Source organism: Durotheca rogersii (genome assembly GCF_024521655.1).
Source record: "Durotheca rogersii strain YMJ 92031201 chromosome Unknown GGS23scaffold_5, whole genome shotgun sequence".
Taxonomy (NCBI): domain Eukaryota; kingdom Fungi; phylum Ascomycota; class Sordariomycetes; order Xylariales; family Xylariaceae; genus Durotheca; species Durotheca rogersii.
Genome location: NW_026251236.1, coordinates 683,226 through 699,523, shown reverse-complemented (window position 1 = coordinate 699,523; position 16,298 = coordinate 683,226). Strand labels below are relative to the sequence as shown.

Genomic DNA, 16,298 nt, shown 5'->3' with positions numbered 1-16,298 from the left:
CTCCGGGGGATCATCCTGTTACGAATGGATATCCGCTGCTGAGGTGGGATTCCCCTATCAGACCTTACATATAATGAGGGGGTTGATCCCTTGTGTGAGCCTTTGGCTCAACTACAGACAGCGAGGAAAGCATTCGACCTTCACGATCGGCGAGGAAGCATGCGACCACTTTCCCTGTTCGGCACATTGGCCCTGTGCGGCGGCGGCGCCGTTGGGGCCGCGATCTCAGACGGTCCGCTAGCCGTGGACTTGAGCGGCGTTACATACCGCGGCTTGCGTCGTAACGGGATCGAAGTATTCCTGGGCATCCCGTACGGGCAGGACACGAGCGGTCCTAACCGCTTCAAGCCTCCGCGGCCTTTTGTACCCGTGCCGGGGAGCACCTTCGATGCCCGGTCCTATGGTCCACCCTGCATCCAGTCCCTGGGAGAGGGCATCCCGCCGCTCACATTGTCCAATACGACCGAAGTCTCGGAGGACTGTCTCAATTTGAACGTGGCGCGACCAAGAGGTCTCCCCTCTGGGAAGAACCGCCCGCTGCTGCCCGTAATGGTGTTTATTTACGGAGGTAGCTTCGTGGCCGGCCAAACTCAGGAACTATCGACCGCACCGGACGGCTTGATTCTCGAGTCCGTGGAGAATGGGCTCCCCATCATCCACGTAGGCATGAATTATCGCGTAGGGGGTAAAGAGCCTACCCATCCCTCTGTTCTAGAATTCAAGTCGGAGAAAGTCGAAGGCACTGTCACGGATTCTAAAAATGTCACTAGTCTTCGGGTTCGCGCAATCCGACGCCCTCGAGGCAGAAGGTTCGGAAAACGCTGGCCTAAGGGACCAACGCCTCGCTCTCGAGTGGGTGCGCGACAATATCAAGCAATTCGGGGGCGACCCCGAACGGGTCACGATCTTCGGCCAGTCTTCGGGAGGTAAGCTCGGCGTCCCTCCCTCTTGGGTTGTAAAGTACGCGAGGTAGGAATTAACACAGGGCCCGATTTTAGGTCTGGCCGTCACCATGCAGATCCTCGCCTATGGCGGGGCACGGCCTGCGCCCTTCCGGCAGGTCATCGTCGAGAGCACGGCGCTCGAACCCGGGATTACGGGCACCTTCAGCGCGGACGCCTTCCGCGCTATTGTCGAGGACGTTGGTTGTGGCGGCACCTCGAACTCTACCGGCGCCAGCCCCGAGACGGCTGACGTGAATTCGCCCGAGACCGTGGCTTGCCTTCGCGCGCTCGACGTCTCCGCCCTACAGGCTGCCGCCGAGAATACGGCCGTCGGTGATATCGCGCATAACAACGGCGATATCTGGCTACCCGCTGTTGACGGGGACTTCCTGCCGGCGGCACCGTCGCAGCTCCTCACGGAGGGCCGGTTCTCGCGCGGCGTCACCTCCGCTATGCTCGGCTGGTGCGAGGACGACCTGGCGCTCGGCGCGCCCGAGGACGCCACTACCCCCGAGGACGTCCGCGCCTTCGTCCGCGCCTACCTCCCGGGCCTGTCGGCGTCAGCGCTCGACGCCCTACTCGCGCTGTATCCGTCGGACTCGTTCCCGCAGCCCCCGGCCGACGCCGCGAACGGCATCGCCAGCGAGTTCCGTCGCGCGGCACGCATCTACCGCGACGTGCTCATGACGTGCGGCGCCGTGCGACTCGGCGCGGCTCTCGCCGGAGACGGTGCCGCCGCGTACCTGTACTCGTGGAACCAGACGATCCTCGACTCCATGCTCGCCGAGCTGTACGGGCTCCGGGGCCTCGGCGTGGTGCACACGTCCGAGTTCGCGTACATCTTCGGCAACCTGTCGCGCTACGACATACCCGGATGGGGCTTCGCCGCCTCGCCCTCGGACTACGCGCTCGCGTCCCGCGCGTCCCGCTCCTGGTCCACGTTCGCGAGCGTCGGGGCCCCCGGGCTGCCGGGCCGCGACACGTTCGCCGGGTTCGCGCCCGCGTTCCCGATCGCCGCCGCCGCCGAGGGAGAGGCAAAGGAGGCCGGCGGGGAGCAGAAGTGGCTGGGAGACTACTTCCTGTTCGTCGCAGGCGGGCCGTTCGAAGGCCTGTCTGCCGTCGAGGGCCCCGCCGCGGAGCCCGCGGTCGCGGCGCAGAAGCTGCGCGAGCGCTGCGCGTTCCTCAACTCCTATGAGATCGTCCAGCAGCTGAGATATTAATGCGTGGGTGGTTGTCTGGGTGCTAGCTATTTCGAATCACCATGACGTGAGTCGTCTAGTGCCTACAGGAAGAATACAAAATAGGGTTTATCTATTACCAAGTCTGACTTGTCGCTCTCCGTCTCAATCAAGGCCTTACGCTACTGATAAGCTCTCCCTCGGGCCCCTTTCGTAAGGTTTTAAACCTATATCTATAAATGCTATATGCCATGCCTAGTAATGCTACAATGTCCAAAAACGCCTTTGATGCATGCTTTCGTATTAGCTTCGTCATTCATTATCGCCCGTGAGCAATCCACAAATATCCTGACCCAGATCCCCGACCGATCGGATGTGGTGATGTCTAGATCTCGCGGGCCCTTTTGCAGACTCTTCAGCCAAGTTCATCTAGGTCGTCATCCCAGCCCAGCCGCTCAAAAATAGACAGTTTGCCACGCTGATCTCCCCTGTCTTTAGCCATGGCGGTTGGACTTTCAGCAAATGCCCTACTCTGATTCGATACTCTTCTGATAGGTGTAACTGCTATGAGTCTTTCTGACGATACGGGGGGAGGGCGAGGCTTGATGGGGGTTTCGGTGATCTCATCGATGGGAGAAGTCGGCATCTCGATCCCGCTGTCCCGAAAACCCTTGAGCGATGGCTTCCGGGACATAGGAATCGGCGATGACGCGAGAATCGGCGTCTCGTCGACTCTCGGGACGGACAAGAAGCTCTGTTTTAAATTCGACGGCCTGGAGGGCGTCGCTTGGACGAGGTCTGCCCGCGCCTGCGAGCTCGGCGGCGCTGGGGACTTGTCAAACGCAAAGGATACTTCGTGGTTCCGTCTCCTAGGCACCGACGCAGGAATCAACGAAGATGAGGGGATTTGGTCCGCCTCAACAGACTTTGCATCCTGGGGCCGAGCTCGCTGATTGTTCCCTAGTACATCTATGGAGCGCTTCCCGATCGGAGTTGCTTTCACAACACTTTGAGAATGTGGATGTTGGGTTGGTTTCCGCGACTCTATGGACTCGTCAGTATCGCGACCAAGGCGTGAGGTTATGCTATAGGGATAATATCGACTTACTCTTCAGTTGAGAAAGGCTGATTGTAGCTCGCCTCTCAGCTGCCTCAGCCATAGCTTTCCCAACAACTTCCCTATTAGGCCGCCTAAGAACGGTGATGGCATCTTGCAGCTCTGCGTTAACCAGAGCCTCCTTCTTCGCTTTCTCGGCCTCCGACTTTCGTCTAATAGACGTAGACATGAACGGAGGCGCCGCCTTCTCTTGGGATACGGTCGAGTCTGCTTTGGGAATGCCTGTCATAGATAACGGCTCGCTAATCTCCCGTTTTAACATAGGAGTCGAAACAGATCTCATCAAGGCGATCACTCCGCCAGGACCTCGCGATATGCTCCGGCGCTGCCTCTCGGTCTCTCTGGAAAGGACTCTTTCAAGTGCCACGGACGGCCTAGAAGACGCGGGGCGTTTTGTCACTAACTTAGACTTTGGTACGCTAGGTTTTTGTTTCGGTTTTATGGGAGTTTCCGACTTCTTAGATTTGAGATGTGTTGGTAACGGCGGCGGCATCATAACTGGCCCACCCAGCTTACGGTTGAGTGAGTCGCACTGTTCTGGTAACCGGGCAGAGAAGCTGTGGTAACTTGTCAGTAGTCTGTTTCGGAGCTTAGTTATTGGCAATCTTACAATGGCACGATGATATCGACGCAGAAGTCTCTCAGGGGATCTGACACGGCCCCTAATGGTTTCTGCGCCTCGGAGCCGCTGCTCGCGTGAGGATCGGCCGATAATTTAACTCCTTCTAGCGCAGTAGACTGCCAGATACACAACCGGTCCGCGTGAATATCGAGGAGAGATGGAAAGTTGTGCCGACTACGTTTCTTGGCGAGTACGTCCTTGTTTACCTCTGTAAGTCCCCCTTCAGGAGCAGACAGGCCTGGCAACTCCGAATCTTTGCTATTCTCCGGTCTTGTCAATGGCTCCAACGCGAGGATCTCGAGGATCATTATCATCTGCAGTTGCGTCTCCCTGGACCGTAAGCACGCTATCTGAAGCTTTATCTCGTGAAGCTCGTCTGTCGTCATCGTCTCATCACCCTTGGTCTGTGGTTTCTGAGTAGTCCACCACTTCCGAATATGATCAGCTTCCATCGGATACAAGCCATCTTTACCTATCCTCATCTTCTTCGCTTTCCGTTTCCGGGACTTGATAGTGCCTTGCTCGACATCCGAATCTTGAAATATGGGCTTCATCTTGGATATGATGGCCGGAATTGTCTCACGGTATTTCTTGTCAATCTGAGCGGTTGTCATAACAAGGCTCTTCAGGAAGTCTACCAGGTCGTTCATTTCAAGATTTGAGTCACAATCTAGATGGAAAGTAGCGCGCGCTCGCGACAGAGGGCCCTTGGCGAAATACCCTAAAGAACCCTTGTAGATGTTAGACAGCTACTGGCGCCAAGTTTTAGACAGGAGCCTACCATTGAATGATAAAGCGATTCCAAATATTGAGTTCGAATATTGTCAAAGATACCACTCGCAGTCGGGGGAGTAAGGGCATCGTCCAATTCAGAAGGCGCCGCTGCTTGGGTTCCGGGCACCGTAGAAAGGGATGGGCGCTGGATAGCGTCATTGCTCTCGGGGTGGGATTCTGCATCGGCCTGGTGCAGCGCAGAAGACTCGGCAGGGGGGAAATTTTGCGTGGGCGTCGAAACAGAACGGGATCTCGCCGGCCTTTTTACGAGTGCCTGTATGGCTTCTATGGCCAGTTTCCTTTTCTTGGTGTCGTGATGTAACTGGGGGGTTGTCAACGGGTGTGACGTGCTCATGTCCCTCGAAGTCTTTGGCCGGCATTCGATCAACCCAGGGCAAGACACGGTGGCCAACCGCTCCAGCTCTTGGAGGTCGACCCAAGACCCAAGTTGACATAGAGTATAGAGGCAATCCTTCTGACGCTCTAGTACATAAAGCGTCTTGTCGGTTTCCAGCCGAGCAATGAGCACAACGGAGGCCATGCGACCTTCGAGGTCTAGAATCTTGATGTTAGATTCGAAGCATCGGGAGGGTTCGAAACTGCCGTGGGGGGAGGAGAGATCTAGGAAGGAAAGCTGAAGATATTCTCGAGGGAGAAGCATCAGAGGCTGGAGACTCCGAGGCTTGAGGGTGAGCTTTGGGGGATATGGCTATAATTCGTTCAGCGGCGAGGCGACCAGCGTAGATAGGCCAAAAACAGCATAAGGAGTGGCCAATTGGCTTCCTACCTTGACTACAATCGAAGGCTTGAGGAACTCCTCCATGGCCTCAGAGTCCCGTTTGCGCTTCCGGCCCGGGGGTGCCGTGGCAGCGCCGCCACGGCTTTGGGGCTTGAGGAAGGCTTCGGGCGACGACATCAGGATCCCGCCGGGCGGCTGACGCGACGCGTCTGGACCGGGAGCTCCCAACGGCATATAAGGAGGCAGAAACAGGTTCCATCTATTAGCACGCTTTACGAGAGGCAGGAGGAGGGGGGAAAAGAAATAGGCCAAGAATATCAATCTAGCAGCGAAGGACGTCCGCCTTGAGCAGAGAGAGGGTAACGGAGTCTATGAACCCCGGCTTGGATTATAATGGGGTGGTGGTTTTGATGGTGCCGAGAAGAATTATCATGTACTGGTAGAGAGGAGTGAGGTACAACAACACGGGGAGTAACCGCACGTAGGTACCCGTGTAGAAGATTCCGTGCAGGTATGTACTTAGAACAGATGCCTTCAGGTACCGCGGTACGTCGTGTGTTTTCGACGTTACAGGCCGCAAATGCTCGAGGAATTGGGAGGTGCACAGACCACACCGCTTCCCAAGAGATACCTCTTTTTATTTTTTTTAGTGATGGGATGTGGTTTCACGCGTCACGTCTTCGATAACACGTAAAACACACACTACACGCGATGAGGGGTACATAGGCACGTTACAGACAAGTGTTGTTGCACCCCGCCAGTCCCTCGGACACAGCGGAGTGAGAAGTACCATGTACATACCTGTATTGGTTTAGGTAGTTAGGCACCTCCTCTACCTATGTGTAGAGGTACAGACCTATAGATCATCGCAACTGCTGGAACCCCGCAGGAAAGAAGACGTGGTATTGGCAATATGCCTGCTTAAGGTGCCTACATATGTAAAGCGTCCTAGGAGTGTTGGTTCTGTGTGCTAGGTAGGTTAGGCACGTGGTGTCCTCTAGATTCTCCTCAAATTTCCAGGACTTTGCCATACCTGTATGCTGCCCCGTCTTCTCGCCGGCCGGAGAACTTATTCCGAAGGTGTGACATTGTGGGGTTAAGTGCCTGAGACGGTCCGCTTGGTACCTGCCATAACTCATGTTCCATGTTCCGACAGCAGGAACGACAGTAAAGGGAAGCTCCGAATCGACTATCAGCAAGGTTGTACTATAGGTACCTAGGTACCTACGTATCGAACCAAATGTGGGTACGTACAATTATGTTAGGTATGTACATCTCTACACTCATAATCTTACCCTCCTCAGGGTGTACCTACCTACCTGCCGGTCAAGTCAGGAGGTAGACTTACATCCAATCAACGCCACTAGATTTATCCCACGCCTACAGCCTGTCTACCAACTTCCCCCCTTATCCTCAGCGCTTCCCTCGTCCGATTAACCATGAGCAGGGAAGTTGCATATGCAAGTTTCTTGCCCGACTAATGAGGACGGCAGAGAAATAGAGGTAGGTACCTTATCGTGCGCGTCACTGGCTCCAGCCTACCCATGCACCTACCGGTAAGCAGGACGGATACCTCTTCTCTTAGGTAACTACAGGGATCCCTTCTGAGGAGGTACCAAAGGTCAGGCAGGTTACGCGCCTATCCGTGCCAAGAAGGCCCTCCTAACCTGATCTGTATAGGTGACATGTACATATACATGTGCACACATTGCGCTTTGCTAGCACCGGAGGTGCCTCTGCCTCAATGAACCTTAGCTATTACATGTACCTAAGGTAGGAGGTAGGTACCTACCTACCTACCTTAGGTACCTACCTTCGGTAACCTCCTCCGGACAGACGCAATGGTGTAGAGTAGCATCCTCACACTTATCAGCCCTGCCCTCCCGACCTCCTCCCACCTCTATCCTTTCCTGATGCGACGGGATCTACGTTGCTATCAACCTCTTATCCATCCGCCCATCCGTCTTCATCGTATATCCTCCTCATAGTACCCACTTACATTGACGCGCGCGCGCCCACATACATACACATATACAGATCTGCATCGCGCTGGGCATCGTCACTATACTCTACCATCCCACCACCTCCCACCCTATTCCACGTCCATCACCGCCAACAGTCTGCCTGCCCTCTTACTACACCATCCTATCCCAGCGATCCCGCCCTGTAACACGGTTCATTTGCTCTCTCCCCTTCTCCTCATATATATAGAGTCGACCAACCTCGCGTAGGCACATATCACCTCAACCGGAGCGAGTCATCTGCTCGTCGCCAGAACCACTCAATCTCTTAGTTGATCCATCCGGCAATCCAGCTAGCTGCCTTTATAGAAACCCGCCGACTGAATTAATTGGAAGGGCCTGATGGTGTGCAATCTTTGCCGCGGTGCCCGAGTCAATCCCACGTCGTCTTAAGTAAAGTGGACGGCGAAAGGCTTTTTTTTTTTCCCTCATGGATGACCCCGGCTTGGTCCATCGTGGATAGCTACAAAGCTGACTACGGTCCTTGGCGGCTTGTTTCGATAGCAAGCTAATAACCCCAATCCGACCCTATCGTCTGTCCCTATTGACAACCCTGCAACCATCACGTCGGACAAAGCTCGTTCTCGCCATTCGGCTTGACAAGATTAGCAAGTGTGCTGCCTCCCGGATGACCGGCCTGATCACTCTCCAATTCCGGATCCCGACTCTAGCGAGTTCCGTCCCTCATCTCCTCGACGATGTCGGCCGAATCACCACGTGCCGTTCGATTCTCCCAGAGCGACGCCGAGCTGGCTCAAGACAAGGCCAAACCCCCGAGACCTATCGCTGTTTCCACCGATTCTGATGGCTCTGGCTCCTCTGAAGATTATACCGCCGATCCCCACGAACTCGAGCGACAGGATGAGCTTAGCTCTCTTCCCCCGTATGGAGACGGAAGCGTTTCAACCTCCATGGCATCGCTTGCCCCGAACTCCGTTGCCAACAATGCCGGCCGACAACGAAGCAACGCCGCCGACACCGGCTCCAACGCTGTCACAAATGGCATCAGCGGCCGCCAGCAACAGAGACCCCACGTAACTCGAACCCCGTCCAGCACCTACGCTCCGCAGAGAGGCCCTCCTCCTTCCCAAGCTTCTTTCGCGACAGCTCGCTCTACCTCCCGCCGACGAGATCCTGCCGACAAGTTTCGCGACCAAGAACCGGCCTACCTGCGCATGATGCGCCAGGATCGGCCTTCTAACGGATACTTCGACCCGTACACGCCTAGCCTGGATTACTCCGACGAGGAGTCGGAGGGCGAGACCCCTTCGTCCGAAGGCGTTTTCGACGACCGGTTCCCAAACGACGAGACCATCATGTTCCAGAATTTAATCGACGATACCCAACCTACCGAGGAAGACATCAAAGATCCGGTCAACCGTGAGCGGCTAGAGTGGCACGGTATGTTGGCAGCGGTCCTCACCGGCGACGTCGTGAAGCAGGAAAAGAAGCGGCTCATCGGGACATCGGAGCAACAAGGCGGAAAGAATACTTATAAAGCTGAACTATGGCTCGGCATCCGGTCCAAGATGACCGGTCGGCCTCTCGCCGTACAGCGGAGGGTGGTGGAGGAAGCACGGGGAAATCTAGACCGGACTATCGATGAGATTACTCGATTCGAGGTCCAAGGCGAAACCGCAGCTGGTAAGCCTGCCGTCGAACAAGTCCGGGACGTCGTTAAGAAGATCGAAAAATGCGAGAGTGTATATCCGTCGTGGCAAACACTGGGCCTCGCTCACCAGCAAGTCACGTCGCAATCGTTCCAAGAAGCCTATGACGCTGTCGTGTCTTGGTATAATACTAACGAGATGATCAACACGGAATTGTCGATCCTCAAAAAGTGGGTTGGAAACGACGACCTGGACTTCCAGAGGACGAGGTCGAGGTCGCCGAGCACCAACGGTCTGAGCGATGAGACGTCGTTTCTCGATCGGCTTCTGAAGGAGGATGGTCTTAGGTCGCTACATGAGGATGACGAAACTACGACGCAGGAGAATGCGCTCAAGACCAAGTCGCTCATTCGGAGAAGCATGCTGACGCCGATATCGACCACGATCGCGAAGGCCAAGGAAACGCTGATTATGAATTCCGCAGCCTTCCACAAGCGGCATCTACCGCCGTACATCGAAGAGCTACTTACACTCATCAGCTTCCCTTCGCGATTGATCGAGGAAATCATCAGGGTCAGGGTCGCCTACGCGAGGAAGATGAAAGAGACAACTCAGCAAACGCCCATCCTTCAAGACCAGATGATCTCGCAATTTGAGATCCTGCTAAAGCTCGCGATCCGAATTAAGCAGGAGAATCTCATGGTTTCTCAACCCCAACCTGGATGGAATCTGCCTCCCTGCATCGACGAATCGTTTGATCAGGTCGTACTCGATGCCCTGAAATACTACTTCAAGATGTTGAACTGGAAATTGAGCAGGAATAAGAACACTTTCAAGGAAGCTGAGGTTCTGTTTCAGGAGTGGGATTTTGCTAACGAGATTGGCCGACACCTCGTCGGGGGCGATATCGAAGTCGCTGAGCAATTCAGCAACCTCACATACAAAGCTCTGAATCGCCTAAGCCAGACCTTCGAGCGCGAGCTCCAGAGGAAGCCAAAAGAGAGCTCAGACGATATGAGCAAGAGATACACGCAAATGCTGGACTCTGTCCGAGTCAGGCAGAGGATGTTGCAACGATTTTCGAGGATGCTGAGCGAGCACTACGAGAACGCGTCCGACATGAGTATCGCTTTGGGTGCCGAGGGCCTCAAGACCTTGTACGAACGACTATCAGTCACTGGTCACTTCCTAGTCGATGAAATCGACGGTATCCAAATCATCGCATCGCCAACCCTTACCAACCGCGATGACGAGGTCCAATCCATACTCCGTACTTGCTTCCACGAGCAGATTTCCGAGGACCCTACGGATCCGTATGTGCTGATACTCCGTCCAGAAGCCCCATTGCATTGGTTTGGCCACCGACGCACTCAATCCCTCAATTTCGAATCGACCGATCTCAAGCTGGGTCAGATGCGTCTCATTGCAGACGGCTCCCAAGGCCGATTGGCCAATGCCAGGAAGCTCTTCTTGGACACCATCGATATGCATCTCGATCTCATCGTAGAAGCGCGCTCGAATCTGCACAAGGTAAACACCAGGCTATTCGAGATCCGAAAGGTCAGCTTCAAGCTGTCCAACACCTTCATGGACAGCGTCGAGATCATCCGAAAGCAAACCAAGGGCCTAGACTGCCAGGAGCTCATCCAGACTTGTTTCGTCTTCGCGACCGAGTTCGGCCAGCGGTCGCTCCTCTACATGGATAGCAACCGGCGACAAATCAATAATATGAAGCTCACGAAGCTCAGCTTGGATTGGGTCAGCTTCATATGCGACGACTGCAAAGTCACCGACCGCAAGTCTTTTCGTTGGGCGGTGCCCGCGTTGGAGTTTGCGATGGGGATGACGAGAGGTCGGCACATCCTCGGGCTCGGCGACGACGAGTACGCGAAGCTACGGGCCAAAGTATCGGGCTGCATGTCGCTTCTCATCTCTCACTTCGACATCTTAGGCGCCAAGTCGAACCAGGCGGCACAGTTGGAGCGGGACCGCATCGAGAATCTCGTCGGGAAATTCAAACGATTTGACAAGAACCGAACGCAAGAAGACGACGAAGCTATCAAGGATCTACAGGAGCAGCGCTTAGCCCGGCTCGCCGACATCGACGAGATACAGAGACGGACGGTCGAGGAGCGTCAGGGACTCGGACGAGTGCTGGAGGTGTCTAACGAAGTCGATCGATCGCTGGCGTACTTGTCTTCATCTGCCACTAATGTGACGATGAGGTGGCAGCAGGGACACTTTGTCGGCGGTGGCACGTTCGGCAACGTCTACGCCGCCATGAACTTGGACACGGGCCATCTGATGGCTGTTAAAGAAATCCGGCTGCAAGATCCCAAACTGATACCGCAAATCGCGACACAGATCAAGGAGGAGATGGGCGTTCTCGAAGTTCTCGATCACCCCAATGTCGTCTCTTACTACGGCATCGAAGTGCACCGAGACAGGGTCTACATCTTCATGGAGTTCTGCTCGGGCGGATCGCTAGCCGGCTTATTAGAACATGGTCGCATCGAGGACGAGCAGGTCGTTATGGTTTACGCGCTACAACTTCTAGAGGGGCTAGCCTACCTCCACGAAAGCGGCATCGCGCATCGCGACATTAAACCAGAAAGTGCGTTTCCCCCTCCCCCTCCCTCTCTCTCTCTCCTAGTTCGTCCGTCCCAACCTCATCTAACGTGTTTACGCAGATATCCTCCTCGATCATAACGGTGTCATCAAATACGTCGACTTTGGTGCTGCCAAGGTTATCGCTCGTCAAGGACGCACTCTGGTCCACGGCCTCGCCGCCACGAAGCCCAACAAGTCGATGACCGGCACGCCCATGTACATGTCGCCCGAAGTCATCAAGGGTGAAAACCCGGGCCGTGCTGGGGCGGTAGACGTGTGGTCGCTGGGCTGCGTGATTCTTGAGATGGTTACCGGCCGCCGGCCTTGGTCTAATCTCGACAACGAATGGGCAATCATGTACAACATCGCTCAAGGCAACCCCCCGCAGCTCCCGAATACGGACCAGCTCAGTGCTCAGGGGATCGACTTCCTGGAAAAATGCTTTACCCGGGATCCCAAGCGGAGGGCGAGCGCGGTTGAGCTGCTTCAGCACGAGTGGATCATGTGCATCCGCAGCCAAGTCGTCGAGCCGCCAACGCCAAGCGATACAAGCAGTAGCTCGGCTCAGAGTACGCCACATCCCCTTTCGGCAGGCAGCAGGGGAAGCACAGGTGGGGACGGCTTTTATTAGGGATACTGGCCGCCCGAAGAATTGCCTCCCGTCGCTGAGACGAAAGGGGATGTGGAATCATCGTCCAGCCAGGATGGACCGCCAGCCCCAGGCGAGGCCTCTAGCGTGATGCCTTCTCCGAATGCATACCAACCAATCGACGCGACTTCTTGGCCGAGCCTATGTGGTAGCGTACAGGCCGCCCAGGAGTCGGCGAGGAGAGCGGAAATTCGAGAGTCCATCTATCGAGCGCGCTCGGAATCGGAATCTGCCGTGCCCAGCGCCTCGCAGTGCGACGGTTTGGAGGCAGACTTCGGGTTGGCTTCCTCGAGGAGCAGCCCCGACATGCTGTGACGACCGAGGACAGGTTTTTCTTTTCGGGATAGAACGCAAAGACACGAGTTTACTAGTGCTGTATACGGGTGCACATCCACGACGGGATCGGGTCCAGCGGGGTTATAGTATTGTACGCCTTGGGATTACATGTCACGTCCGGTTGCATGAGCGACGGCGCTGGGTGCTTTCTCTGCATATGTATTTGGACGGCGTTGCAAAATTCGGGGGGACGGGACACGCCGGTATGTTAATACGTTTCTTCTAATAGCGTCACCGTCTAACCTATACCTCTCGTTTATCGGAAGAATCGGAGGTCTTTTTGGCCCGGGGGGGGGGACTGATGATGATGAGGTTGAACAAGGATGTATCCGATGAGAGTGGCACATCTATGAATGAATGTCCCGTAACAATACCCCTTGGTGAGATTATCACATTGGGATATATCGGCTTTGGCGGGAGCCAGCCCGCTCTCGCATCCATCCGCGGAGGATGAATAATAATTAACTGCTTGTTTCGAACGTCTTGGGCCGACAGCCCCGTGATCATCGCGTGGACACGGAACATTGCTTAGGCACGCATAGGCGCGCCCGAACACAGCGAGATTTCTTACTCTAGATGATACGACGGCAGGTAGCCCGCACTGACCTACCTCTTACCTACTATACGTGCCCACCAGTCAGGCCTCCTACGCCTGCATGCCTAGCTACCGCTGCGACGGTGCCGGCGAGGACCCGCGCCGCCCCCTTCGCCCCAATCGGCAGCGCGCGCGCGCGGCGCGGCGCGACGTGGCGCAGAACAGTCCCCAGGCTCCCCCCTCGCGAGGCCCGGTCCACGAGGTCGAGGCTGGGCGTGATTAAGGGGGGCGTGGCGCGAAGGGGAGAGGAGGGGAGGGGAGGGGAGGAGGGAGTGTCTAGGTAGGTAGGTAGGTAAGGTAGCTAGGTAGGTTAGGTCCGGACAGGATACAAGATGCACATACGTCGGGTACCTTGGACAGCGTAGCTAAGGCTGGTAGGAAGCCGTAGATGAGTATAGGGGTTAGGCACGTGTGCGCACGTGTGTTTATGGAGGGTAAGTAGGTAGGTAGGTAGGTAGATATATAGGTAGGTACACAAGACGACGACGAAGACGATCCATCTGCAGCTGCTCAGGTACCCAGGGTGGTAGTACGTATGTGACGGGGGATGCGCGGTACGCGTAATGGACGGACGAGCTGACCGACCGACCGAGGTTATCCGGGTAGGCCAGAGGCGACGGCGATGCAGCAGCGTGCCGGTGTCCCTCCCCCACCCCCAATAGTCAGCACCTTTGCTCCCCTCCTCCCTCTCTCCTTTCCAGAGCGTGTGTCTCCAGGCTTCCTCTTGCGGAACTAGCCTCGGAGCGTGCGCACGCGCCGGCGCCGAGGCAGTAGAGAACCAAAATAATCCCTACTACTCAGCTCCGTCACTAACACCCACCCGAGGGAGGAGAGTCGTTCCCGTGTTGCATGTGAACGGGGCTTGTCGTGGGCTTGAGCTGCCAGGCAGGTGGGTGCGTGAGCGGGTAACGCGGTTTGACCGTCTGCTGTGTACGTAGGTATGTATAAAGCGCCATGTTCGGGTGACGGCAACAGGGTTACACGCATATGCGCGGGCCCGCACGGGGCGTGTCGATGCCGCATCAGTCACTATCACCGTCGTCGAGGGCGTCGTCGTGGTCGTCGCGTGGCTCGCGATTCTCCAGGCGGTCGTGCTGCTCGTCCTCGTCTTCATCGTCTTCCTCGCCTTCCTCCTCCTCCCCCTCCTCCTCCTCCTCCTCTTCTTCTTCTTCTTCCTCGTCGTCCTCCTCGCCTTGCTCCTCTTCTTCCTCTTCCTCCTCTTCTTCCTCCTCGGCCTCGCTGCCGCCGTCTATCTCCATGGCCGAGCCGTCGTGCGTGTTGGGCTTGTGCTTCTTGGACCGCGGCGCCGCGGCGCCTACGCCTCGCGACTCGGTAGCGTTGCTCGCGGTCGACAGCACCGAGGTGTTGGGGTCCGCAGAGGTACCGCTCGCGCCGCCGACCTTCTCGGCCTTCTTTGCAGCCGCGACCTTGCGGCGGTAGGTGGTCCGCTTGTTGGTTTGGATCTCGTTGAATTCTAGATTTGGGAGTCTCCGGCGTTAACCAATATATCATAACCACACACACACACACACACACACACACACACACACACACACGCACACACACACACACACACACACGCGCATACATATATATGTGCGTGTCTGTAAATAATATAGACGTAGGGCGGGGCCAGACAGAGAGGAACGCGGCAGGCAAGACGTACTCTTAAATTCGGCCTCCAACCTCTCGCGAAGGAAGGGGAACTCGATGTCTTCGAGCGCGGCGAACACGTCGGCGGGCATGATAGTCTTCTTGTTAGAGTTCTGCGTGTGCTCGTTCGCCCTAGATTCGCCCACGCCACGCCACCGGTTAGCTACCACCATGATCCCCCCCTCCCCGGAGGCCAGCAAACGTACGCGTTAGCCAGATGGCTGATGAAGACGGTAGCGCCCTTGCTCATGGCCAGGGTGGCGTTGGCCTGGATCTGGGTATTGGGCGGTAGCACGCCCTTGGCGAGGCGCGTGATGATGGACTTGGGCAGATTGAGGTCCTGCGAGAGAGAGAGAGGAGACGATTAGATGCTATCCCATCACGCGGAGGCGGGCGTGGTAGATTTCGCGTACTTCTATGGTAACAGGATCTTTGATGCTGCTCTCCCTGGCCGCATCCTTCTTGTCCTTCTCCTTGTCCTTCTCTTTCTCGGCGGACGTCGGCGCCGCTTCGGCAGGACGGTGGGCATCCATCTCTAGTGAAGGAGCCGGCTTCGGGGCTCCGGCAGGCGTGGCGGCGGGTCGGAGGGGGGTGGAAGAGGTGTCAGCATCGGTATCCGGGCCGTCATAGACGAATTGAGCCATGGAAACGTTGCTGCGCCTCGCCGCGGTGGCATCGCTTTTTCTTCTCGAGACCATAGTGGAGGGCAGAGAGCCGGGACTACCGACTCGCAAATTGGCTAGGGGTCGTCAGGCTGGGATAGCTTTTTTTTTCGGTGGTTCTACCCAGCCGATTCGCGATAAGCAAAACACCAGCTACCGCTCTAGTCGATTATAATAGATAGTGGATAGATTCAGCGACTATGGTTGGCTCAGTGGTCGGCTTATTCCTCGCAGAATCCGTAGTATAAACACAGGCTGATATTCTTAATGGAGTTGTGGAATCATAGAATTGAGGTCGTGGGTAAGAAGAGCTACAGGGCGAGAAGACGAGGGTTGAGGGGGGGCACCAAATTGGCCGTCGTCCCCAAGTACCCACCACCGTAATAGTACATGCTTCCAGATAGTGAAATATGTGTCTATCACATTCAGAATGCTAACAATATATGCCGCACATGCATGTATATGGTACGTTCCAAGACGTAGTACCCATCCACTGCCCTAATCCACGTTGAGGAGACGACGCGCTCCAGACGCGTAAAGAGCCCGGCTGCTTCACATACACGTATAGGTCAGCCCTTTCCCTCTCTTTTTTTCTTCCCCAGTTTTCATCTCCCTTGATAATCTCCCTCGATAACCACAACAAGCACAACGCAGCATCTCCTACCTCTACCTAAAACCAGGTAGTAGGATATCTGTATTCTAGTATCTCTAGCAGGCATCATCCAGTCATCATGTCGGACCAACGCCTCCCCCCACTTCTCGCAGACCCCCAACAAATCTCCTCTCGC

At 55.9% G+C, this 16,298-nt stretch overlaps 4 protein-coding genes across 4 annotated transcripts; 2 read left to right on the top strand and 2 right to left on the bottom strand.

Moving 5' to 3' along the window:
- The first annotated feature begins 14 nt into the window (after positions 1-14).
- Positions 15-2,426, top strand: GGS23DRAFT_410462 (carboxylesterase family protein). The gene is made up of 3 exons (XM_051513665.1): positions 15-685; positions 771-926; positions 999-2,426. The coding sequence occupies exons 1-3, from the start codon at positions 160-162 to the stop codon at positions 2,162-2,164; spliced, it is 1,848 nt and encodes a 615-aa protein (XP_051373829.1). The 5' UTR covers positions 15-159; the 3' UTR covers positions 2,165-2,426.
- GGS23DRAFT_410503 (DNA replication regulator SLD3-domain-containing protein) lies at positions 2,351-6,302 on the bottom strand. The gene is made up of 5 exons (XM_051513666.1): positions 5,423-6,302; positions 4,643-5,344; positions 3,850-4,592; positions 3,231-3,796; positions 2,351-3,166 (listed from the first exon to the last, which is right to left on the bottom strand). The coding sequence occupies exons 1-5, from the start codon at positions 5,606-5,608 to the stop codon at positions 2,538-2,540; spliced, it is 2,826 nt and encodes a 941-aa protein (XP_051373828.1). The 5' UTR covers positions 5,609-6,302; the 3' UTR covers positions 2,351-2,537.
- Positions 6,303-7,691: 1,389 nt separating this feature from the next.
- Positions 7,692-12,479, top strand: GGS23DRAFT_410428 (MAP kinase). The gene is made up of 2 exons (XM_051513664.1): positions 7,692-11,619; positions 11,696-12,479. The coding sequence occupies exons 1-2, from the start codon at positions 8,094-8,096 to the stop codon at positions 12,244-12,246; spliced, it is 4,077 nt and encodes a 1,358-aa protein (XP_051373827.1). The 5' UTR covers positions 7,692-8,093; the 3' UTR covers positions 12,247-12,479.
- A 1,089-nt stretch (positions 12,480-13,568) lies between these two features.
- On the bottom strand, positions 13,569-15,871 carry GGS23DRAFT_557777 (histone-fold-containing protein). The gene is made up of 4 exons (XM_051515724.1): positions 15,262-15,871; positions 15,055-15,188; positions 14,862-14,980; positions 13,569-14,669 (listed from the first exon to the last, which is right to left on the bottom strand). Exons 1-4 carry the CDS (start codon positions 15,544-15,546, stop codon positions 14,218-14,220), a joined length of 990 nt encoding a protein of 329 aa, XP_051373826.1. The 5' UTR covers positions 15,547-15,871; the 3' UTR covers positions 13,569-14,217.
- Between the last annotated feature and the right edge of the window lie 427 nt (positions 15,872-16,298).